The sequence below is a fragment of the Thunnus maccoyii genome, chromosome 14 (genome assembly GCF_910596095.1).
Source record: "Thunnus maccoyii chromosome 14, fThuMac1.1, whole genome shotgun sequence".
Taxonomy (NCBI): domain Eukaryota; kingdom Metazoa; phylum Chordata; class Actinopteri; order Scombriformes; family Scombridae; genus Thunnus; species Thunnus maccoyii.
In genome coordinates, this window is record NC_056546.1 from 23,233,485 (window position 1) to 23,260,508 (window position 27,024).

The 27,024-nt window shown below is 39.4% G+C and overlaps 1 protein-coding gene across 1 annotated transcript in view; it reads right to left on the minus strand.

Annotated features, from left to right (window-relative positions):
* Window positions 1-340: 340 nt before the first annotated feature.
* Window positions 341-27,024, minus strand: part of plpp4 (phospholipid phosphatase 4) — a 49,356-nt gene continuing 22,672 nt past the window's right edge. The window contains exons 2-7 of the mRNA XM_042433698.1: window positions 26,826-26,934; window positions 19,463-19,553; window positions 16,133-16,196; window positions 14,412-14,536; window positions 5,359-5,529; window positions 341-3,760 (exon numbers count right to left, since the gene is read on the minus strand). Of these exons, the coding sequence (XP_042289632.1) occupies window positions 3,552-3,760; window positions 5,359-5,529; window positions 14,412-14,536; window positions 16,133-16,196; window positions 19,463-19,553; window positions 26,826-26,934 (769 nt within the window). The 3' untranslated portion in view covers window positions 341-3,551. The remainder of the gene's footprint in view (window positions 3,761-5,358; window positions 5,530-14,411; window positions 14,537-16,132; window positions 16,197-19,462; window positions 19,554-26,825; window positions 26,935-27,024) is intronic.

Below are 27,024 nucleotides of genomic sequence, written 5' to 3' on the forward strand. Positions count from 1 at the left end.
AGCGAGCTTGTGACTGGAAGGTCGTCGGTTCAATCCCTGGACCGGCAGGATAAATCCGGCTGGGAAAAGGAAAAGCAGTGTCACCCCTCCCTCATTACCACCATTTAGGTACCCTTGAACAAGCCCATTAACTAGAGCTGTTCAGTGGCCAACAGGTCAAGCTGTTGTTGTACTGGGCAGCTTCCAGGTATGAATGTGATCAGGGCATTTCTGCAAAAGAGAGGCTTCCTCTCAGTGAAACTTCCCTGAATAAATAAAGGTTGAAAAAGTCTTACTGATATGAAAAGTAAGAGACAGTTTTAAGCATACACACCTTTATTGGAAACTCCCTAAACAAGAGTGCAACACAACTGATGCAGAGAAGCACAACACACACTTAGAACAGAGTTCACACTGTCTCAGTAACACTGTGCAATCTGACAGCAGGTCTGTCGAAGCGTAAATTAATTTAACTAAACTTGGGGTTTAGCTCATTCAAATGCCTGCTGCTGCATAATGTGGGATTGCTCATTTGCATATAATAGGGAATAATACATATGTTCTGATTATTGTTTTGATTTTAATATAAACATCCTTAAACCGTGATTACTCTCCAAAGTTGAATTCAAGTGGAGTGGCCCAGAGCTCCAACAATCCCACTATGACAAGACACGTTACTGTAGGCTCCTTTGTTTTCTTCGTGGACAAATTTCACACAGCGGCAGTCTTTCATTGTACATAAAATAGCCTATATAAACAGCAAAACACAGCTCAAAGAGTTCTCACAGCCAGACATGCTTATTCATAGAAAACAGTCTTTTCTCACAAATGGAACTGGCATGCCATGAACAAAGATTCTTAAGTCTTACACTCTTTTTTTTTTCTTCAGACATCTATTCATTATAATCGATAATAATTTCATTATTCTTTAATATTTTTAGTTACTTTTATCCCTTCAGTCCCTGGGATGGTGAAATGACTGAAAAAAAGTATCACAGAGTAACAAGCATATGTTGCCCTTTACAATCTGCTTTGAAAAAAGAAACATGTATTATAATCATTTTTTCTTTCTCTGTAGAAAATTATTGAAGTTTCATCTCAAAGTGACACATCCACTGTTTGAAAAAAGTAACACCTACTGCTACAAAAGTATCTATAGCACCAAATCAAAACAAATCATGGAATGACTTAAAGGTGGAGAACTTAAATCTTAAATGTTGATGACAGAAAAATACTCCCACAGACGTGACTTCTGAACTTTTTTTTTTTTCCAATATACACTGTACCATTGAATAGGAGAAAACTAAATGACAAAGTTCAAACATCAGGCTGTCAAGTCAGGCAAATGCAGGTCTATATAACATAACGCATCTGTGTCACAATCAATTCATCCCAAATCTGCCTCAAGATGTCAAAATCTTCACATTCACAGATCTCCAGGCCTGTGCTGAAAGTCTCAAGCAGGTTACAAGTTTCTCCGTCGACTCTCAGAGTCTCGTCAAGTCCCGTCACAGAGTCTGATGTGCAGAGCCGAGCACCGATTCCTTCTGGTGAAGACGCCAGGAAAGTTTAATTTTGTATTGCATCGGCGTGGGATAGGCCCTGTCAAAACCTGCACACAGACACACACATAGTTTTAAGAAGCTGCCGATGGGCTGCATTAGTGATAGAGGCTTAATTGAAGCTGATTTGAGTGAATGATGTTTAAAAGAATTTTGAACAGAGTGAAGCTTCCCCTGTCTATTACTGTGCCGCGAGCCAAATTGTGCCCAGAATTATGCAAACAGCAGCTGAAGTTACGGCTGTCTCAACTGAGGCTGTCTACAAAAACATGTCGGGTCTGTTGACAGTGGAGACAGACAAATGTAAAAAAATAGGCTTGAATAACATCCTGGTAAGATAATAAAATTACAAAATAACCTTTCTACATTAGGCTTTCTACTCATTTGAAATCAAGTTGTTTTTATGTGAGTCTCCTGTTTTTCGCCCTCGCTTTTCAGTGCAAATGTATATTCTTTGCCCTCCTAGTAGCATGGTGGGTTCGGAGGTAAACTGAGATTCTACCTTCCCATTAATGTCACAGCAATGGCAAAAAAGACACAGTAACCAAGGCAACAAAATGATCCATCATTTTCTAACGAAACTTGTAAGAGGTTACAAATTGCTTTGTCGATGAAAGGGAACCAGTCATCTGGCTATGTGTCATCTCCGTTAATAAAGCATAACAGGGCACATACAACCCAAGCAGAAAAAGCTACAAATCTTTGGTGTCTGCTTCATTTCAACACGCTTTCCCTAAATTAAGGCGCAAAATATTAATAAATAATGGAACATTAATGTATGAATAATACATTAAAACTGTCTCGGGTTCAGGTCTGTCGTCTCCTGAATGCTAGATTGTCTATTTGTGTGGCTACAGTCTACAGACTGAAAGCCATTTGCAATGCTTGGGCAGTCCTTGGGGCACCTCATATAGTCCTAATGTCCTCATGTGCAGCTGTGGCTGACCTCACTTAATGAGGATTAATGCAGGATCAGATTGGAGTTTGTGCCTTCCCAGACACACTTCCACCACGGTATTTCCACCTGCCTGTTATTGATTGCACTCATTGAGCTACAATTTGGCTCTATGTCCCTGTGCAACCTCTGGGAACATGTGTTAAATGGTGGGCTTCTGAAAAATAAAGTTAGATGGTGAAGGGGGGAGGAAGAGGAACAGGGGAGGGGCGATATGTAGGATTGCACTGGAAAACTAAATAAGCCCAAGAGAATGGGAAGGAATGGAATAATAAAAAATGGGGGAATTGAGGAGAGTAAGAGTCAGGTTGGCTTGACATGGACCAGCGCCTCTCTCCAAGTGGGTATTGGTTCTATATTTATCATTATGTTGCCATGGACAACCAAAAATTATTAAAAGCAGAGGATATGTGAATCCAGAGTAGTCCTTGAGTTTAAGACCAAAACGTTGGTGTCCTCAGCCTAAATGTCTAAATTTAAAAAGCAGAATATCACGGTTCTGGCACTGGCTGCTACTGAATCCATTATTTATCTGTGACATATATCATTAATAGCTTAATCGGTATGATTTTACGATTTGATTGCTGTGACATTTCAAGGGATTTCTCTGGGTTTCTGTCAACTTTCTGTCCAAATCATTTAACAACCAAACATTAAAAACACTCCAGCATCAAGCAATCTGCCAACCACATTCCCCATTAAGAAAAAACTGGCAATATTTGAATTTTCCTCCACAGCCATTAGTAAGACCTGTTTCCTCAGGTTTTCAGCATGTTTTTGCCTCTTCCCCTCTCAGTGGTGATGTCCCATATTCATAGGTTCCTCTCATACATCACATCTAAATATAGACTTTCACGGCTGCTGAGCAAGAACCAGATATAAAAACAAAATGAACAAACAAGAAAATGTAGGCGTCACCGAGACAAAATGGAGATGGGTAAGGTGTATTACTGTCCATTGGAATGTATACAAGAGCCAGTCAGTCACTGGGAATGGGGAGGTGAGCTTGGTGGCTTGGTGAGGGTGTTGGGGGGAGTCTCGGTGGTGGCCACTAGTCATACTGGCCCTTCAGTCAAGCCTTCCAGGGGAAGGGTGGTGGCATTGTCAGTGGGCTGCGGGTCGTCCTGGGGATGTGAGGGCGCGTGGGCGGCAGCAGCCAGGCTGGCATAAGGCAGGTGGCAGTCCGTATGCAGAAAGGGTGGGTAGTGCTGGCGGTAGCAGATATACGCAAACAGTAACCCAATCACTCCTCCAACAAAGGCGTCTGTAAAGTCACAAAAACACATATATTTTAGGGTATGCATCTATAGTTAATTTTAGCCTATGTGGAGGAAGCAAATTAACACCTGTTCTTCAGAATGAGTACAAGTAATTAGACATTACTGTTTGTGCTATAGTGTCGCAGTGAGCATTCTTCATCTTCATTCTTCATCTAATTGAGAGGATGATGAAAATAAACATGAAAGGCAAAGCGATGACTCTGTTCTACTGAGCACTGGGCTCACATGTCTTTGGACAGACTGTCTTTGTCACTTTGTCATCTATGTTGAATAGCTTCAGATTATACCTGCCCCCTTTAAACTATAATACATCATATACTATCACACTGCCATAGTGAATATTAAGCCTGTATCGCTGGGTATAGATCAAAATGACATCGCCAGCTGGTATCTGGAGCAATTGAAGTAGACGCTTCCATGATATCAAAAATATATATTTCCATAGATCTCAACACACTCTTTATTTTCTCCTTCTGGATAAAATGAAATATAATATAACATCAATTTCCACCATTCAGAAACTATAAAAGGCATGAGCTTGCTCTGTGAATGTTTCATCGACTCCTGTCAACTGAATTTAATAGACTGTGACTTGATGCAATGTTGGCCTCATTGAGACAGTGATTGGAAGCCCTGCCTTTTCCCCCCCGAGGACAAAGTGCACCTACAAAGTGCAAAGGGATGGTGAGAATATTAGCATCCATCAAACATGGCTCAGCAGCCAGGCTAATGGGGGCTCCCAGCTTGTGTTTACACTGAGTGCAGAGTGGGGCGCCTCAAGTTAAATGGGCTGCACCGTTGCTGCTTACTTACAAAATTTTCTGGGTAGAGGAAGTAGGAAGACTATAACTGAGAAGTACTGATGGGACTCAGAAAGTGGTCAGCTGGCCTATGACTATTGTATGTGTTGTGCTTTTGATATAAATAAATTCTGGTTGTTAAAAGAGTTGTCTGTGATGTAGCTGCCCTGCTCCCCGGGAACATATGGCTCTCTAAAACTAATTAACACCATATGACAGTGCTGTCATCATATTACCATATATTCTCTCCCACACACCACCCACATAGTATGTATTCCCCTCCCTGTATCCCTCAAAGTCTCCCTCCAGTCCTCTTAGAACAGATATGAAAAACAGAAGGTTATAATTGTAATTTTCCTTCCAGGCTGCTGAATTAAAAGCCACTTCACTGTCATTTGAGGCAGTTTTCAGAGAAATCAAAACCAGTCATTATGTTATAGCAGCCTTATAAGACACAATTACTCTGTTGTGCAAGCAAGCAAGCAAGCTCATCCTGATTTACTGTACACTCTTGAGTATTCCTTGATTTGTCAGCCATGCTGATTAAGTTAAAAATGTGTGAGATTACCAGAGTACATCTGTTTGAAATGAGCATCACTCAGGGTTTGCCTTAAATTATCTGTATAATAATTATAAAAGTGTCTTAAGCCGGCAGCAATGCTTCTCAGGCTGACACAAGCAGATTTAACAGTGTGTAAGTTAAGAGGAAACAGCATTTGACAGTAATTTTAATTAATGCAGGAAAATGATATTCAGGCTTGTGTCTGTGCTGTTAGCCTAACCTTGCCAGTGGTGTTTGTAGTCGCAGGTACGGGACAGTGCAATCATCATAGCACTGTAGAGGGGCAGCACCATGGCACAGAGACGCCAGCTACGCCCCCGACCCTGATCCGTAAAACACTGCAGCTTCCCCGCCAGGTAAAAGGAGGTAAAACCAAGACCAGAGAAAGCGACTAGCAGGGAGAGAAGTGGGCAGACAAAGAGAAAAAAAAAGAGACAGGAGGTCAAGCAGCATTCAAATTCAGATTATTAACTCTCATCCTCTCCGTAGCAACCTCTTGTATATCAGCAGTGAAAACTGTGACCAGTGCATTAAATTTGACTGTGCCTCAAGGGACTGCCTTGTAAAAGTCAAGCCTCTTGATTATACTGATGGTGAGGCAATAATATCTCAGTCTGATGGTCAAGTTTGCAACAGGTGTCAATGCAAAAGAATAAAATCAGCAATGACAGGGACAACATTGGTGTGATAACAAATTGTTTAAGACAGAAAAACATAATGAAGAAGGCAGATTTGCAGTTTGTCCACTGCCACCTATTCACAGGTAAGCTCACTGAGGGATGAAATTTCAGTCTGTTAGGCAAATACATCCGTACTAAGTCACTGTGTGCGACAGGTGTCTGAGAGCAGGGTAAGACAAACCACATCTACACAGCTAAACACAGCACACCCCGCACACTGAAGGAGACCTATTTAGAGATGTGCAAAGCGGAGTGTGTATGTGACATTAGTGTGTATCCCTAAGCCAATTTACAGCACAAAATTAGGTTCCTAATGAGTGGCCTCTATGCAAACGCTGTCTAAGTAAGATAACAAAAGAGACTATGTGAGTCCCAAATTACACCTCACTCCAGGATTTGAGAAGTATAAAGTAGATATATGAATAAAAAGCCAATCCATAACATTCAGTTAATCTTGCAGCTCTCCTTTGGAAAAGTCTACCAACACCTGAACGCCTGAGGTCACAGTGAAAACTAAAATAAATGTGACTGAGCTACTGGTCATGCTGTGCTGAAGGGGGTCTGTGTCTTACTTGCTAGGTTAGTGTAAGAGAAACAGTGGCTTCATCAAACAGTCTAATTGTATGAATTAAAGGTAACATGATGGAGCCGTAAAAGGTGGTGCTGAGACAGGGTCATTAGTTTACTGCCGCAGCGGGCCAAACAGCACCCATCAGCACCCATCAGCAGCCCATTTGTCACTCAACCCCGAAACGGACCAAGAATACTAAGGATGTCGAAACACGTGTTTAGCCTGTAGAGAGAGGGGGAGAGAGGAGGGATGGTGGGAAGAGAGGGCAGAGGCAGAAAGTCCAGCTGTCGTCTTGGCTGTTCTGCTGTCGTGGAGCAGGAGTTCGCTCCATTAAGAAGTCTACATTTTCTATTAGACAATTCAGATGAATATATTGGATGGCTGGTATAGGCTGATATTGGGTTATTTATTAAAAACGGTTATACAGTGTCACCCACCTTGGAAATGATGGATATTATGTAGTTTGCTTGATTGCATAATTACTTTAAAATTGATTTCTATAATGAACCCTTTAGCAGGACTGAATCTAATGTGGGATTTTTTGTTATGTATGGTGAACTGCATGTTTTCTTGTTGTTGCTCCCCAGTCAACATGTCCATGTAAGGTCATAAATATGGGCAACATGGCCAACACATAGTCCCATGAATGTGGGAATTATGCTTCTGCAAGGACACATCTGAACATTTCTGGCGCCCATACAGGTTATAGAGGCTCACAGAGGAACCGAAGTGCAAACCTTCTGCCACGGTGTACATTTGCTTACATGCAGACATAGAATGTATGTTCCAGCTAACATGTTCTTAAAACTGGCACATTTGACTTATATAACATAGGTCCCGCCTGGCAAGCTCATGTTGCTGCCTGGGCCCCTTATGGTGGGTGACCTATACAATCTCAGCCACAGAAACCATATGGTGGTTTATGTGGTGTGATGTGATTTTAATAGCTTAAGCTTTAAAGTGGACCAGTAGTTGAATTTATTAATCAAGTTAATAAATTCATCCCATTAAATCATTCCATATGGAGAGCAGGAAAAATATTAAACATGCTAAAATTAATTACCACCCTGTGATATGTAATAGCCTCTCCATAGTCATCACCACCCACAAAGCGTCAATGAACAGACAAATTACTTTTGTGTTTTTCTGCCTCTGTTTCCCACCCAGGCCTTCTGTTCTGGGATCATGAACTAGCTAGCCAAGATCCTCCGCCTCAGCATTCCTCTATGGCCATCCATCTCACTTCTGGGTAACCTCTCTACATTTCAGTCACACAGCAGCTCACACCATTCATTTTAATAGCTGTAACTATAGGTAAGATGATTACATTACTCATTTGGAATGACATAACTAACTTATCCATAAACTACTGGCTCAGTTTGCTGACTGAGCACCCCAAACTAGTTTTACATGAGAAAATCACACATTTCCAAAGTTATTTCCCCGGTTTTGAGGGGGAGATGATCCCTTATCATTGACACATAGAGATAAAAACATTTAATTCATTGTCACAATGTACAATTTCATCTATATTATTTCAATATTAATACATAGTTTATTGTGTTTTACTTTGTTTCTTCTATAGTTCTGTATGGTTTATGAAAACCACCACCAACATTGTATACCCCTGTAAAGACAGCACACAAAACAAAGTTTAGGATCTAGCAGGTACAAGATTTACAGATACTATCTGTTATCATTATTCACTCAGAGTGATAGGGGCTGCAGCTTATCATAGCATGCTCTGAGTGGGGGGCAGGGAAACACCACTGAAAGGGTGAGCATGTATTCACCAGTGGGTGGGCAGTTATGTGTCTTTAGACTAGAACAAACCACAAAACACAATAAAGACTGTAAAGCATTTCAGTGGGCTTATGTAAAGTATATCTCCCAAATACCAGCTAATGTATGTACGTTTCAAATGGAATGCACTTATATATCGCCTTTCTAGTCCTCTGAACACTCAAAACGCTTTACACTACATGCTAACAGTCACCAATTCACATACACACTCATACACTGATGGCAGAGGCTACCATGCAAGGTGCTCATCAGGAAGAGTTTCTCATCATTCACACACACTCACACACCGATGGCACAGTCTTCAGAAGCAATTTAGTGTTCAGCATCTTACCCAAGGATACTTTGACATGCAGACTGGAGGAGCTGGAGACTGAACCGCCGATCTTCTGATTAGTGGATGACTCGCTCTACCTCACCAATTAAAAAATAACGATTAAACGTTGTCAGTTTCAGATTCTAAAAACCTGCTAATTTTCTATTTAAACTATTTATGGCAATGTACTGTAGGTGCTAATCAAGACAGACAAACAGAAGAACTGTAAATGGAGACTGCATACAATATTCTGTTGGCTTTGATGTTGGCCTGGTCACCTGACATAGAATTGTAACACACAGCTGTGTAAAGATGTGCCAGTTAAACAAAGCAAAGCTGCCAACAAACATATCATAAGGCAAAGTGGCACATGATTTATGAAATCCTTTTAGTATATCTGTATATACTGCATACAACCAATATATTTGCAGACACAGAGAGTCAACATCTTGCGGATTACACTAATAGAGATACTTCGGTGAAATGCATAATACATGACACTGGCTGGCTGTGTCTTCACACACAGAGAGACACAAAAACACATTTCTACATGTAAAATTACCATCATCGGCTAAGCCAATATATTTGCAGCAGCAAGGTTAACCGATGAATACTAGATGTACCTAAAAATCACTGAGGGATGCTACTCAAGAGGCAGCAGAAGTCCCCGAAAGGCCAGAGGACAGAGAGCAGGGCAACAAGGGGAAAAACATTATAGTAATGAATCCACTTCATGCATTTTAAAAGACTCAAAGAGTAATTCCCCCGAGACAAAACAAAGATGCCTAATGAGAATGATGAGCACAGTGCGATATCTTTTTTCATCTTCAAACAAGCACAAGGTTTGTTCAGAAGTTCCAAGTGAAGATGAACCCAGCACTGTGAGTCTGATTGCATTTCTCAACAGCAAATGGGGGTGGTGATTTGTGTAAACATGGCAGAAATCAGACGCACTAGAGACAAAAATTTGAAAAGGCAGTGAGAAATAACGAAAGACGGATGTAAATTTTTGTATCAGAACAATGAGTAATAAATATGACACAGTAATTCCACTGTAGGTGTATTTGAAGGCATATCAAATATCATACTGGGTGATTTTGGAGAAAATAACATTATCTATCATCTGTGTAACTTTGTTAACTCTGTATCTGAAATAAGCTGTCATACTGAGTGACAATATAACTAGCTTTGAGTTAGATACTCCGCTCCCTCCAGCTCCAAAACCCTGTATTTTGGAAAATGGTTTAGATTATACTGCTGGAAGAGGTTCATTGCATGAGGGACCGATGTTGTACAGGTGTGGTGACATTTCCAAATATGTTGTTGATATGTTTTGTTTCTTCTTTTAAGTTATTATTACATTAGAATGAAACTGGTTTATAAAAAGCAGTTTTAGGGTTGTATCTGTAGGCATTTGTCATAAATCCCATCAGGAAGTGAAGGCTAATAGAGTAACAGCAGCTTATATTAATACTCATCTGGCAAAAAATGACTCATGAACATGAACATATCCTGGGTGTTACAGTATGAGAAGAGAAATGTAATTGACAACTTATCCACACACAATAAAAAGTGAGTTGCTTCATGACTTCACAATACTGTTACTGACACAAATCTGTTCTGCTCGGATGGACCAAATGATGTTTTTACCTGTTATTCATCTCATAAGTTTATAAGATGTTACAAGGTCATATTTATTGGGATTTACATGTGCCCAGTGTTTATCTACTGTAGATTTATTAAGAGTGATGTAAAAATTTGATGTCACCTATAAGAGGAAAAACTTCAGCTTATGGAGCCAAATATTTTTATTGGTGGGCCAGAATTGGCCCACGGGCCATTATTTGCCTAACACTGGGTTAGACGTTTCAATGAATATATTGATATTTCTTCTCCTCTGTGGAAATGTGTTACCAATTTGTGTCATCACTTACTTGTTTCATCCCATTTTTACCACATTTTAAATATAGTTGGATAAATCTAAAAAAAATTATTCATTTGTTTGTTTTCCTAAAATGATGGAGATGTGGCAGCTACAGGTGGTGGTAGAGGTGGTAGATGATAAATTAAAATGGACATAACTTAGTTGTCACAAGTTAGTCGTTGTCATATTTTTTTAAAACATTTTTTGCAGTTGTTATTCTTCTAATAACAACTACAATTTTCAGCACAGGATTAGGGTTTCTATGAAATGTACTTTGAAGAAAAGTTTGTATTATAAATTTTGATGCAGATAAAGACATTAATTCCTACATATTTTACAAATGTTCTGTAATTAAAATCACATTAAGAGGATTGTTCAGCCTTGGAGGGGATACATTCTCCGAGCGCTTTCTTTTTCTTAGTTGAAATGAAAAAAAAAAGATATATATATGCAGCCGTCGGTAATGTTTTCGTTATCATTATGTGTTACCTTGTGGGACAACAGCATTTTGTTGTTGTTTTGATAAATGTACATACCTGAAAAAGAACCCATTGTACAATTTAATTTTGTGTATGTATGCATAGGGTTGTGGCAAAGCTATCACAAAGGCAGCTCTGAACGAGATGAGTAAAGAAGCATAAAGGGATTGCTGGTAACAGAGTGAAGTACAGCACACTGTATGTCTAAAAAGGAAGCCATGTTTAGTTTATAAAGAGCTGTCTTGTTGAACCTGGTTTTTGACAAGTGAAGCAGTGGAGGAACACTCAAAGAGTGGAGTCATACTCTGGTCAAAGGTTCTGCAGACTAATAATTTGGATAAAAGCAGCCTCTTTTCTTTTCTATCCTGTTGAAATAGCTATCATTGAACTACCTGACCACACACGGACGCAAACTGTCTAACCACACACACTGACAGTAGCGGTTATACCTTCCCCCTCTCTGTCCCTTCTGATTTGACCTCTGACCCTTTATCATCCATTAACATGCAACGGCATCAACAGGAACTCATTATCAGTGCTGTATAATTGCGGCTGCACTCCTGGACAATCTGTTCCTCTACCTCTTCGGACGCTCCAAACTGAAGTGTGCCTGAGTGAGTAACAGTAAACATATGAGAGCACACTTTGCGGAAGGGTAATGTGCTCCAGACACTGAACTAATATGATGTACAATCCAAGCTGTGGTTAATTTAATATAGATGGTTATGTATAAGTGAAAGAAGCAGTGTGGAGATTCAAAAATGTGATTAGGTCTGTCTCACAGGAATCATTTAGGCATAGAGGAGAACGTAGATGGTAGGATGGCAGATGGTTTTTAAAAGTGCATATTAATTGATCATATCTAATGGTTTAATATGCACAGAGGAGGATGGTGAGATGAATATGAATAAGAAGGAGATCATTTGCTTCTACTGCTTTAGGGCTTGCTTGCTTTACCACTGTGTATATTGGTGCAGTGGGTCCGCAGGAGTTTGTATTTATCTCTTTGTTTTTCTTTTCCTGGGACCTGTCTTCTCCAATTTATGTTACTTTGTCACTTTGCTATGAGGTGAGGAAAAGAAATCTAATCACAGAAAACCTGAGCGGCTTTAAAAACTTTGAAATGCAATAATAGTTTGTGTGCTTTTAAAAAAAAAATAGCTGTCATCAAACACTGAAGCCTGCTCTATATTTTTATGTTTGCCCTGGCTGATTCTGATGGATTATTTTGGGTGTTATTCTATAATGTAGACCATGCAGCATCATCAAGGGAAGTTAAGCAGCCTCCAAATGCAAAACAGTTTCTTTTACCTACAGTCAGTGTTTCAGGTTTCAAAGCAGCCTGAAGTGATGTTGTGTTACAGCCAGATGCCACTTTGAATCAGATTGTATTCATTATTGTCATTTGTTTGGCCCTATTCCCTGCCTATGGCCATATTCGTCTGCGTAAAAGCTCTGTTACTTATGCAAGGTCCAACGAGCGTTGTCTCAGTGAAAAGGGACACAGACAGGAAATTGGATTTCTTCTGCTCTCCAGACGGGCTGGCATATGGGTGCTCCCTGTGTCCCCATCACACGGTTCTCTCAATCACTTTCTCACTCACAGCTCAACAACATAAGGCTATTAGAGCTGCCACACAGATGAATGTAATCCATACACAGCGCTGCAGTGAATTACAGAGCAGTGTCCCTCTCTGCCATTTCTTATGGGACACAGCCAGCACTTCAAAGCATTTCTTTCTTAAAGCAGGTGCCTGAGAAGCTGCTTTAATGTTATACTAAAACATCTATTTGAAATCAGTCTGGACCATGAAATTACAGCGTTTTTTAAAGTCAGTGAAACATTTCCAGCACCTACGCCATTTCTCACTCTACATGGCTCACGGAGGCACACAGTCATCCATTACGGTATTTTCCCATGTTACTGTTATGCACAAAGACCATTTAATCCCATGTTTGATTTGTAGCCTTTTATAGAGGTTCAAGACAGTCACACTCACAGTAGCATGGCAATTAAACACATTCACAAAACCATTTGACAAGCACCGTGTTTCTTGCACACAAACAACACCACTCCACCTCTCAACAACTCCTGAACTCGAATATTACCACTTTAATTAGAGTATAATATAAAAAAAATATGAGTTCAAGATGTTCATGGCTCCTAGGATTTTCACTTCTCTACCATGGTTGACAATTAAACGCTTCAGCTAAATGCAACCATTTGCTTATTTACACATTCATGCAATACTTACGAACCCTGCATAATTACTTGTTGAGTGTGAATGTGAATCTAGAGTGGGGATGTAATGAGAATTTTGAACAAAAGCAAACAATATAAATATCAAGCATGCCACGGTTGGGGCACAGCTCACTGGAGGATATAAAATATATTTTTGATTTTGCAGAATAGATAGTAGGAGATTAAGTTAGCATGTTATCATTGGTGGACTTTTCTGAGGCACACAGACGCTAGAGCAAGAGAGAAAAGAAACTTCAAAGCCATGCAGTCACAAGTATGTTTTGTTGCAATGTTTAACAGCAGAAAGGCCACAAAGAAAGAGAAACGACATTGTTCTCACACCTAATACCCCTATATATTCACACCTGTACTTATGTGTATGTATTTGTGTATGTATTTTTATTTTACTTTCGTATCTTTTTTTCTATTCTTTTTTCTTTTTTAAATTTTGTAAAAAGCCTCCTGTGTACAGGTGTTGTAAATTAGAGTTTTGCTATAAACACTAAATACAGTGCATCTGGTGCTTGTGCATAATTGTATGTTGCAGTTCAAATGCTGTTGTGATGTCCATGTCAAATAAAATAAACTGAACTTAAAGTGATGGTTTTGAAAGATATCTCTTTTGAAATACAGTCCTTACATGCCTGCTGCACCGTATAATGTGGAGAATTTATTCAACATTGCTAACATCTGTGTGGCCCACAGCAAACACTCCATGCATACTACTTAGTATTCATATGCTGGACAACAGAAAAACACCTGAATTATTTAACGTGCTGCTGAAGTGAAAACAGCTTGGAAAGCAATATGACTGAAAAGATATCCAGTGTCCCACATTGGTCTGCACAGCTGAACACAGCATGAAGTCAGATGAAGCTGAAACAGTGGGTGTACATACATAAACCAAATGATCATGACTGAATATGCTTGACTCAATCAACCAAACTCATGAGCTACCCGACGAGTCACCACAGGACGTGTAAATTGAATGATAACTCAAAACTACTGTTGATGTCATCGATGATGTAATTACCTTTGAAGAGAGACGGCAACAAGATTATCACTTTGAAATGTGAATTAAACACCTTTTGTAGTCAGCACACACATGGATATTTTTTACTTGGTGAAATGTTGCTCAGAGCATCAAGATCAAACTGAGTGAAGAGTTACAGTTGTGTGCTGTTTTAATGAGTACGTTGTAATATATCTCTTGGCACTGTGTTGCAAGTGCTGGCAATGATCTGCTTGGACTGGTACTCACAGGAGGAATGGCTGCTGGGGAAGCTCTTGCGTCCCTCGGAGACCAGATCTGGCTCTCCAGTGCACAGCATCTTCGCATTCACTTGTCCATCTGGAAAACAACGCTGGAAATAATCGGGCCTGGGTCTGGGAAATCAAACCAACCCAAAAGACGGTTACTGCACTGCTGGTAGAGAGAATTCCATTTACTTTTTCCTGAATATATTCATGATAGTGATCTCAAGTGCATTCTGCAGAGTTTACATCTTAAAGGGGTCCTATTAGGCTAATTTCCAGCTCTATGTTTTTATTGTGGGACTCCACTAGAGTAGTTTTGCATGATTCACAGTTCAAAAAACTCATTTATCTTATACTGGCCCTTTATGCAGCCCCTCAGTTTGGCCTCTGTCTCTTAACAGGCAGTCTTAGCGCCTGTCTCTTTAAGGCCCCACTCCTGATGAGCCCACTCTGTTCTGATTTGCCAGCTTTCCAAAAGCTGCTGAGGGGCAGCACATATCAGAATCATGTTAAGTTGCAGCCGACGAAAACCTAACAATTCCTGCTTTACTGCTTCAAATTAAAAGCTTTTAAATAACTAAATAACAGGAGACTTTTATACAGGAAGTGAAACATGCTCCTCAGTGAATTAGCAGAGCTTCGTTAGCGGCGCTAAAAACCAGTTGAAATAACAAGATATGGAGATATTTGGAGCTCTTCGTTCAGCGGAGCAGTTAGAAATAATGCAGGGAGGAATAGTACAAGCAGAAACAGCCACAGTGATGATGATGTTTGATGAAGAGCTGCAGACAACCAGCACACCTCCAGCAGGTGAACAACTTATTTTACTTTGCAGTGCTGTATAATGGATAGAGATGTTCCAATACCATTTTTTCCTTCCCAATACGTGAACTTGCGTATCAGCCGATACTGAATACTGATCCGATACCATTGGCTTTAAAAAAGAGTTTAACAACTGTATACTACTAACCCTGCATAGATGTGATATGATTGCTATCTTTCACGAGGTGCATCTTCAAATGCTTTTTAAGATTGCTGGTGTTGAAACTGGCAACATTAGTGCCACCCCTTGAAACTAAAGCCTTGCATACTGTACACAATGCCTTTTTATAGGTGGGACTTTCCAGTGTAAAAATGGAAAGTTGCCATATTGCTGATGTTTTGCTAAAGGCTAATGTTACACTATGTACCAGAGATCAGTTCTTTTTCACTGGTCTATACAATAGTTGCCATTGGCTGTACAATGCAGCTTGCTGTGTAGGCTGCTGTTTTGGAGTGGTGAAGAAGAATTGATTTCCGGGAAAACTGCTGTTTTATCTGGGTGTGAAACTACTTTAAAGTTTATCAATAAATTATGTGTTATCGGATGAATGCATAGACTTGTGTACTTGCCGAAACCTGATCCAGCATTTTAGGCGGTATCGGAGGCATTTCCAATACTGGTATTGGTATTGGAACAACTCTAGTAACGGAGTCACGGCTCGGCGTGACAACACCCAAAACAATGGAAAAATGTCATAATGATAGTGGAGGAGAGCAGTGAACTCGCACACTAGCAGTGGATGACCATATAAAGAAATCCAAGTCGACGTCGGCTCGGGCTGAAAGTAGAAAAACTAGTAGTTGGAAATCGAGCGTTCAGAGTAGTCTGAAGCCAGTGCTTTTTGCTAACAGGGATTACTTCACTGAAAGAGCCTGTTTAATGCCTGTGTTTTTTTAGCCTACCTGCCAACAATCAACTTGATAGTATTTGTGAAGACTCCATTCAAGGCGAGAGCCAGGGATACCGCTGCAGAAGGAAGATTGAAACACACAGTCAAATAAGTATCTCACAGAAGTTTATTGTTGAACCGAGGTCGACACAAGATTTGATACATTCTGTTCATAAGTTTCATAGAAACAATGATGCCTGTAGTAAAAGAACTAACTTTACTATCAGTGCAGTCCAGGTGCAGTCTGGAAGGTTGCTTACTTACTCTGACATATTGTACAAATAAAACAGCCAATTAGTTGCATGGAAATTTCCCTTGCAGCTGGGCAGATGGTTGTCTCGTCAGGATTTACAGTATGTGTGAAACAGCCTCTTACAAATTCTAAGCAGCTACAGTAGTAAGCAGGTTTCAAACATATGTACAAGCATCACACACACACACACACACACACAGAAAGACATTCACGCACAGGTTTTCATGCACAAGTTTTTCAGAAAATATTCTTTCAATCACTGTATAGCTGGAACATGTCCTTTATAAAACCTAATGAAAAGGTCGGATTTTTCATTCCATTCAACTCTATTCTTTCCCTGTCATACTCTAAATCCAACTGAATGTACAGATAATAATAATCTTAAAAAAAGTTTGTCACCAAAATGAGAAAAAACCTGTGCTAACTTTATAGTTTAAAACATCTATCAGATATGTAATAGGGAGGGGAAAGTGCAGAAAGTCTCCTTTCAGAAGTGGTGACAAAAATATTGCACCTGCTTATAGCCTAATCTGACTGTGAAGCAATTACTGTTTCAGCTCAACTTTGGTAATGGGAAGCAGGCGGACTGTAGTTGGTTGACAGGTACGCACTGTAACTGTACATGCACTTAATTAGCTATGAAGCAAACCACTGGGGCTAATCATTAGCCAGAGTGCCTGCCCTCGTAGGTTAATCCTGGTAGTCTGCAGGCCAATTGAATTCACCCTACGTTGCCAGCACCCAAATGAATTAGGTTCACGGGCTGCTGAGAGTAGCACAGTGTCAATATTATTTAACAGCTTGTTACTATGGGCAAACTCTGTAAATCAGATGAAAGCCCAAAATGAGACATGTTCCGCTTGACCAGTTCAAATATGGGACATTAAATTGCAATGTGTTCCCTTTGTCAGATCCCTCTCGGTATGATGAGGCCTGGCACTTTCAAGTATTGCTCGAGCTGCTTTCTTTCATATGTAGTCCAGTTTACTGATGGTCATTAAAGTATTAATAAATCTTGTGCTAGCCCAAAGCCAACAGTAGCAATGACACAGTTTTGACAGTCGATTATTTTACACTTACGCCTGGCACCAAACAAGCCAGTTTGGGTCAAAGTAGCTGGAGTTGTTTAGCTGGTCAAATAAATAAAAGGCATGTCATTTTCCCTTGAAGCATATTTGAGATGCTTTATATGAGTATATGGGATACTGTGTATTTGTGCTGACACATTGCGCCACCACTTTAGCCTGGACTCACTCTCTATCTGCTACTTTTACAGGGGGTGGCAGGTGATGTAATTGGCAATTAAGCTCACCACAACTGCACCTGCTGACACTGCATTCTTCCTCCTAATAGTAGTGTGTTCAACCTGCTTCAGTCTCTTTGCCGTGCTGCTAGGATTGAGCTTGTGCCTCTGGCCACCAAAATTGCTCACACCCATGTGCACTTGCAACTCAGAGTTTGCACCAGTGATTGCACTAGTGCAGTTTCAGAAAATTGCAGACCAAATGAGGAAAAACATCACTACTGCCATTTATTTAACAAAATGGATTGATTTTAACAAAATCTCTTAATAGAAAAATAATCTCTCCTGATATAACAAGTTAACGGTGACAGTCCAAATATTTTCATCAGTTTCCCTATTTTTGATATTCAATAACTAAACAGGAGAGCAGTGTGTAGTGTACATTCCTGGAGAGTTAAAGCTTTAACAAACGAAATTGCAAAAACCACACAGACACTTATTATTGATAACTCTCTCATTGTCTCACTTACTGGAAGATTACTCCCTCTTCACACACCAAACAATAACGTCTGTGTGAGCCTCAAACTCTCACATTCAGATGATGAATAATATTCTTCTTGCTTTGCAACCAAAATTAAAAATTATCACTGCGGAATCATCTCTGTGTCGTAAAATATAATCAAACTTCCAAAATGGCCTCATTATATCCTGACTAATAGATAGTCGCGCAATTAAGCTGCAGGAGTTTGGGAATGATAAAAGATTATTAGACAGCTCTACAAAGGGAACATTGTGTTTTCCTCCAAAGAAAAATGGAAGAAAATCAAACAATAAATGCAATATATTAGCAAAACTAAGTCCCATTGGTATTATAAGGGTGAAAATCAAACTCAAAAACCTTAATTTATGCTAGCTCAATTATATCTGTTTGAGAGTTTGTTTCATGCGTTCAGAATTGTAAGACCCTTAGGGACAACTTTGAACTTAATAAATTAGCGGAAATACAGGGAAAGCCACATTTCTGTGATGTGATTTTTAGCTTGGGAAGAAAAAATAAATAGGTCTATAGGTAGTTAAAAATATAACTTTTTTTTTTAAACTGCACGCCCAGTCCAAAAACTGCTTTCATGATCTTTTTCTTTTCATTAAGTAGCTTTGGAGCCATGTTCAAAACGACAGTATGATCATGTACAAACTTGTCAGTATAACAGGCTTCCTTATGTTCTTTGTTCTTCTGAGTGATGTTGTTTTCCTGTTCGCCAATAAAGCTTTGTAGAAGTGCTGCTCTGCAGGCAGTAATGGGCCTGTTAAGTTCTACAGAGCACTGTAATCTTTACACAGATGCACTGAGCTACCCTCTCTCCACCTGATTCATCTCCTTGTGTCTCTTTAATTGGATTTGTGTTAAACTTTCTTAATGCTCTATGATGTGCCAACGCCTCAACAGGCTTCTCGACTCAGGGAAAATGACGAAGGGGAAAAGTGCTGCTGTGTGAGAGAAATGCCTAGATGCTGTTTGAGAGTTGAACAGATAGCATGCATTTTTAAATGTGTGTAAGTACTCACAGCTCCTGTGATTAAGATGAACTTAAATATGCTACCATATTGACTGTAACTGTAGGTCACAGAGTTGAAAAGCACAATAAAGTACTTTTTGGTGGCCAATGTTAGCCCATGCAAAGATATTTAATAGCATGAAAACGAGAGAGAAAAGTCTGGTTGTCATAAAAAAGCTTCAGTAACTTCAGTTTGTGCTGCAACCATGGTGAAAATGCTGCTTTTTGGTCTTTCGAAAGCAAGAGCAATAAATTTGTGACATAACATTTCAAGTAATTGGTTCCACGTACCTAAACATGCCTCTTTGATCTCTGTCTTGTCCGTCCTCTGAATTATCTTCACCACAAATATCACCGCCAGTGGGGTAAGGAATGAAATTGCCTGTGAGGAAATCAAGACAAAAAATGTACAGTTATCACTGTGACATTAGCAATGCGCTGCAGCATTCTACGGGTTCTGTTTTGCTGGTTAATCGTAAAATGATTTCTGCCTCAGGGAATGACATGAACCTACCTATTATTCAGAGTTAATTTAACAAAGTAAACTGAGGGGCCAAAGAAGCTTCTTTATTGTTTATTGAGGTTTCCTCCCTGCACAGAAAAGTATTTTGCACCTCACTTGATAAGAGATTTGGGACACCTCAGAACCTAGGTAAATATTCATGTCTCAGAATGTATTAATTACTCTTTGGCCAAACTCAATATATTTTCTTTGCCTTAGCAACAGAGGTAGTAAAAACAAAGGCTGGGTTTTAGTTCCATTATTATAACACACATATTGAATTTCCCTTGAGTATTGTTCATCAGTTCAGCCACGTGCACATCTGTGTATCTCTGCCAATTATAAACTAATTTTGAACCTCACTGTATCCTTTGAAGTAGCTGGATTCATACTTGCAGTTGGATTCACACGCATAAATACAAACAGTCACTTCTATGGTGTTTAATTAGTCTCAAAACCCGCACACATAAAAACCAGGCGTGTGCACGTGATGGGAGTGCACGTTTCTGCTCTGCGTGCACAAATGCAGTCCCGCGAGCAAGGGGCTGTGACGAGTGAGAGGTCCACCCTCCCTACACGCTCGCAACTGCTCAACACTCACTCACTCATCAAGTTGACTTTTGAGGCTGGAGGCGGGGATGTCTTTTGTTTTTTTAATGGCGGTTGGCAAACAGCTTTTAGGTGCATTACTGCCACCTTCTGGATTGGAGTGTGGATCAGAACAGTTACTATACTATACCTTTAAATTCTCCTATTAATTCCTGTGTTTTCTAAAAAATTTGAAATAGCCCTGTACCCTACATCACCTGAACTCCTCTGCAACATTTCTCTAATACCAAGTGTCATATGATTCCTTTGGAGTGTAATTTTAAGCATCTGTCTCTCTTGTTGATACTTAGGACAGTATAAAAATACCTGCTCCACTGTTTCCTGTAGTTGACAATGTTCACATCCACCTGTAGCATGCGTATTCATGACGTTTAATGTACTGTTCAGACCGGTGTGACCAAACCTCATTCTTGATATAATGTCCTCCTCCTTTCTATTTCTATTGCTTCCTCTCATTTCTCCTACTTTTCTTTGAATGCTGCAGTAGTATCAGCCCTTATTTCCTCTACCCCACTCTTCCTGCCATTTCTTTTTCATTGATTTGATTATACTTTTAACCTTAGCCTTGCTATATTTTACGACCATACTTATTTCTCTTTTTCTTGTTGCTCCCTTTGCATAATTATCATTCCCATCCACACAGACATGTGCACGGATCCACATGAATTTAATTTCTATTCCTGCCTTCTTTATTCTGAATTCTGTTTGAGCTGTGTCAAGTACTATGTCTTGCCTTGTATCTCACTGCATGTATTTAATACTTCAGTGCACTACTTCCCTTCCTTTGACTTCCTCTATCCAACTGAGAGCTAAAATGGTTGTTGTCTCAGGCCAATTGAACCAATTAAAGGTGATGGTCAGTATTCAAAGTGAACAAATCGAGAGAAGAGAGTGAGTGTTGAGCAGTTGCACATGTAGCCTCCCTACGCGTTCGTACTCGTCACAGGTCTGTGCTCGGGGGACCACATTTGGGCATACAGAGCAGAAATGTGCCCTCACAAGGATTCTTTTCTGCTCACCAATATTGTGTTTGTATCACCTGCACGTGCCTGGTTTTTATGTGCATGGGTTTTGAGACTAATTAAACACCATACTGTAGCTACAGTGAGAACAATATAGTGCAAAATCTAGGCCTTACACAGTGCAAAGAAATTTTCAAGTAGAAATAGACACCTTTTTTGCTTTAACTTATCATTATGAAGTAAATGTGGATTGCACAGTGTAATGGCTATAGAATAATGACACCATCGGCGTAAAGATTGGTTCCCTATAAGCGTTGCTTTCACTAAGCAATTCCGTCTGCCACTGGGTACAGTCTCCCTGGAAAATGAAGGCTCAATTTATGGCACAAAGGAATTCCTTCAACCATTGCGCAACCAAAAGAAGAAAAGGACAGCACTTTTATTTTCCCCGAAAGCTATATCTCACAATGACTTGTCAGGTGGCAAACCTCTTTCTATTGTCTTATTACTATATGATAAATGTAGAATATTGCACAGACAAATCCTGCGCATGCTATGTTTTAGTTGCATAGAGTATATTACAAGAATAACCAGTAGAGGACTGTCTTCCAATTAGCTGTGGTAGCTAACAGGAAGAAACCCCTCTAGAAATCACTTAGCCAAGCTACCAGCCCTACAGCTGGATCATTATTCACTGGATCATTATTCAGCATGGATGTATAAGAGCTGAATAGGGCTCCACCACTCAGCCTTGCAGCCAATTTTTCCCTGTGGCCGCTTGCGGTATTGCAGTGAAAAATAAGCCTGCGGCCCAAAAAACATTTTCCCCATAGACCACCATTGTAAGAGACATCTGTAAAACTGTTGACAGGACACCCCGAACTGCAAACAAGGTCAATTATGACCCTTTTTTTTATGAATTTTTGATCGATGGAGGTTTTATGTTTGTAAAACTTTTCTCAAATTCCCTGATGACATTACAATGTGAAGTCTATTGGCCGAGTGGGAACTTGCAGGCAGGGCCAGCGGGGGAAACACCACTGTGCATATTAAGTGGGCCGCACAACACGGAAGCAAATCCAGAGGCTAGAAACTTTTTTTTGGCGTATGTGCCAGCTGAGCAATTCTTATTGGACTGAATGGGTGCCATTTTCGATCCGGTATCCAGCTCTTATAATACATCCATGATATTCAATCAGGCTGATCTGTTTGTTCATATGAAAATCAACGGACAGAAAATATGTGTTTACCATCTTCATTGTGCAGTTTCTTTCATTTTGTAAAAACATGATTCTACCAAACCAGTTTGCTTACACATACTAAAGAATTTATATCTGCCTTCATTATTAGACTAAATGAACAAACTCACGGTTTTTCTCCTGTTTTCTTCTAACGTTACTCCCTCCCCCACCACACCGCCAACCCCTGCTGTAGTTACTTGTTTGTGTGAAGCAGAAACATTACTCAAATTATGTTATTTCTATGCAATGCACATCATTACAATAACTTTTGTAATGATGTTACAATAACTTTTGTAATGATGTTCCCAAATTCGATATAAAATTGTGACAATTTCAATTTCAGTCAGTCACAGCAGCACCCAGTTTATTAGTGAGATTGTGAGGGAATCCAGTGAAAAAAATATCTCTTTCTCTGTCAAATTGAGACATCTGCTCACAGTCTTTAGGTTGACACAACTATAACAGTACAAAGGTCAGCCTCACTTTGGAGGGTGATTTGGTGGTTTACACACACTTTCATTTACAACTCCTGACCGTATTTAACTTATTTATTTCTCTTCATATGCTAAAATTATACATTGGTAATCATAAGAGCATAAAACAGTTGTCCAAAAACATTTTACAGGTTTGACTATATTGATGATATATCTTACAATATTTTAAAGAAGATTTTAAAGATACTTACAGTGGAGCAATCCTATCTGTTTACTTACATATCTCTTGTATGATTGTTTAACACATCCCTATGAAGATTTAATACTATGCGTGTGCTTCATGTTTAAAAATCATTCCTTTAAATAGCTATACTGTATTACTGGAACCCTCTCTTCAAAGGTTGTGTGTCTCTTGATATGTGAGTGTACAATATGTGAGTAACTGTAATGAAAGTCTTTTTTTCATGGGTGAAAGATCTAAGTACACATCTTTACTTGTGTAAATCTCATTAAACAATTCATCTGTACCTTTCACCAAGTGCCTGCCAAGAGGGTGGACTATACTCATATCTGTGGCTCTCAGATTCAATAATAATAACTCTCAGTAATAATATGACTCAATGTACAGTAGTTGAGTAAAAATGATGGTAACCTAGTTTCAGTTATTTTCTGTATTTTATTTCCTGCATTTCTTCTATAGAGAATATCTGTTTTACCTAACTAACCTTAATATTTTACCTTAATTACATTAAGTTTTGCAGAATATGGGATCAACAAGGTTTTGCTCCAGGATGCAGTGTAATAATCAGGCACTGATTTGTGAGCTGCATGCTAATAGCCTGTGTTTACTCATGCAACGGGACAGAAATGTGACCTTTAGCTACACTGGTCTGGAGGTTTGTACTGTAAAACCACTGGGCCCATTAATAAATAGCAAGCACTGAGAATATTCCTGCTACTCCCATAATGAGTTAATCAAAGATTGCCTCTTGAGGCCGCGTTCAGACTAATACAGTATATCTTTAAGAAGGTCGTGTTGAGTCATAATGTAGCTTCATATAAATCCTCTCCATGTACTATTTTTAATAGCCAGATAAATTCTCCACACCTTCAGGGCCACTGTCAGAGCAATGACATTGAAGAAGCCTGACTGCTGGGTGTCAGCGCTGGGAGCATTTTCCCTAAGAGGCGTCTGGGGGGAGGGCCTTTCTCTTCCACTCATTATTTAGTGGCTTGTCATCAGCAAAGATCCATGGACATTGAAGTTAATTTAAACTGTCATCATTTTTCATAAAGCATGTGGAAAAAGTATATAGTAATAATAGAGTACAGATAAGCTGTAGACAAGCTCAAGGGCTTATCTATGGCTTTTTCAGGATGTTCAGCACCAAAGACAAATGGAATAGGATGTTTAATTGTAGGTGTTTTGTCTATGCTTGTGTGTGCTTACTTCTTGATTCTTTGAAGCCTTCTATTATGCACTTCTAAGTGCTTATAACAAATACCCAGCAAATTGTTTGTTGATGAGGAATCTAAAGCTCTTTTTAATCTACCTGATGATATGAAGAACTGTAGTTCTATCAATGCATTCAAGACCAGACTGAAACATGTACTAAAGACCAATCAGCTGTGTGACCATTGAGTCACACTGAGTTTAGTTTACATTATTTCTAATTGACATTGTCGGGGGTGAGGGGGGTTTGCTTTTTACTATTTGTTGTTGTGCTGTTGTATGTTTTTTGTCGGGGACTACAGACGCAAATTAGCTTCAAGCTAACTCTAGTGCAGTGCATCTTTAATGTTTCAAACTGCACACTGTCCCATTCAATAAATAAATTCAATAAATTTCTTTTTTAACCCTATTATGTTAATCATTGGATGAAGTGGTCTGGCACACGGGCTTCAAAACATCATTAAGTGGAGCTAAGCTGAGCCTTGAAATATAGTATACTGTCCATATTGAATTTATTGGAAAAAATATTCCATACACTAAAGTTTAGACGGCATTATTTATAACGTGAAATGACTGACAGTTTGTGCTTACCACCTTCTCTGCAGCTGTTTCTGAACATAATGAGATGACTGATGTGTGTGGAGGAGCATTGGATGGAGTTGAGCACCAGTCAATCAAACCCTGTCAGTTTGCTAAGGAGTGTGCAAAACAAGCAATGGGCAGGCAAGTCTTTGCTTGTTAAGTTGGTTTCATATTTTGCTTGAACAGTGAATACCTACTAGGTCCTTTGAAAAGTTGGTACACCTGCTGTACGGAGTTTCAACCTATCTGAGAAATTATTAAATGAAACTGTGGGCTGTCCAGCTAATTCACAATACAGATATTTCTGGTATAATAACGAGAAATGAGTTTTTAATGTTCTGTTGGTTTTTTAAAAAGCCATAATGAAGTTACATTTGTACAAAAAGCTGTCATTGCTGCCACATAACAGTGCAAGGCCTTACAGTGCACTGATAATACCCCACATAACAACTTGGTATTAAACCTTGGAAAGATGGCTTGATCACTGTTTATGTGATAGGAGAAAATAAGTTTATTATATATAGTATAGGGTACATAATGCAATCATCATCATCAGGGCTCAATTTCCACTAGAATGGAAAATATATTTAGATGGTATTTCTATTATAACAACTTTAAAAAGCAGTTCTGCTTCATATGGAGCGCATTCTGCTGAAAGTGCCTGGATGTTCAGTTTTAGACAGCCGTGTTTTTTGTTTAAAGTTACCATTGCAACTCTCCAACATATATATGCCCAGGCTTATATTTTTTTTTACCAGATGCTGTGAGCTCCTATGGGGCCCCACTAGTTGCCAAGCAACCAGTGGGGCCTGGCTGCTGTTCACCCAGAAGTGACAGTATACGACCCCGTAACTCTCTGTAAAATCACAACTTGCTGTTTTTACATTTCCATTCGTATATGGATCAAACAAACAAGATATAACATGTTAATTAGTGAGATATAAACTTGCTGCTATAAGTATATTTGGAACTTTAAGCAGAGCCAGACAAGCTGTATCCCCCTGCTTCCTGCTGTTATGCTAAGCAAGGCTAATTGCCCTCTTATTGCAACATATTTATTGCACAGACATGAGAACTGTGTAAATCTACTCTTCTAACTTCTGGCAGGAAAGAGAACAAGCATGTTAACCATCATGATCTTTAAAAACCCATAAAGTATCCTATTACAACTGTTTCCCAAAAATTGCACATCATTAGAAGGTCTAGATGTTGGTGGCAGATGGAAATAATTGAAAGATTGGTTTTGTTTTTACAACAGCTGGTTTTGTTTGGGCATCCATGTTGTTGTTCTATTTAACCATAATCACTCTTTGAAAATAGGACCATCTAGTGTTCACCATCTGAGTGTGAAAGCAATGTATGACTCACAGCAATATTAGAATGAGCTCTGCAATGCCCAGAAGGCTGTATTTTAAGTGTATTGAAGCCAGTGGTGGTTGCTGAGGACAGACGCTTGAATATGTGCTGGGTAGAAGTGTTTGCCAAGAGATTCTTTACTGTAGGTTATTTGCTCAGTGTTTACAGCATGAGCCAGAGGAAAAATATTTCCAGTCAGTGTTGTATTGGTTAGAAATTCATCTTAACCCTGTACTGCCCACCTCTGTCTAAGAAGAGATGATATTTACATTAGAAGTGCTAATCACCACAGCTCTGTAAAGCCCCACTTATATCTATCAAGGCAGTTCAGGCCTCACCTCAACAGGGGAGAGAAGAGGCTTCATAGTATTGATTGCCTTAAATGAAGGATTTATGCGCCACACAGATTACTAAGAATTAAGCAGAGGATACGGTTCATGGAAAAAAACAACAATAATTTAGTGGCAATCAAGTTTGTAATAAGAGGATAGCATAATTAGACAGCAGGTACTTACGAACATGACCCTCTTGGGAATGTGGTCTGACTCAACTAGAGGATTCTTATAGAGCCAAAGCTCCTCCGGTTGAATCACTCTCTCAAAGGGCTCCAGGAATTCTGTAAATCTGTGGCAAAGAACAAACGGATCAGTTAATCGTTTTAAATTTATATTAAGACATTTATCAGATGCATTTGCATACAGTGCAGGATACAAT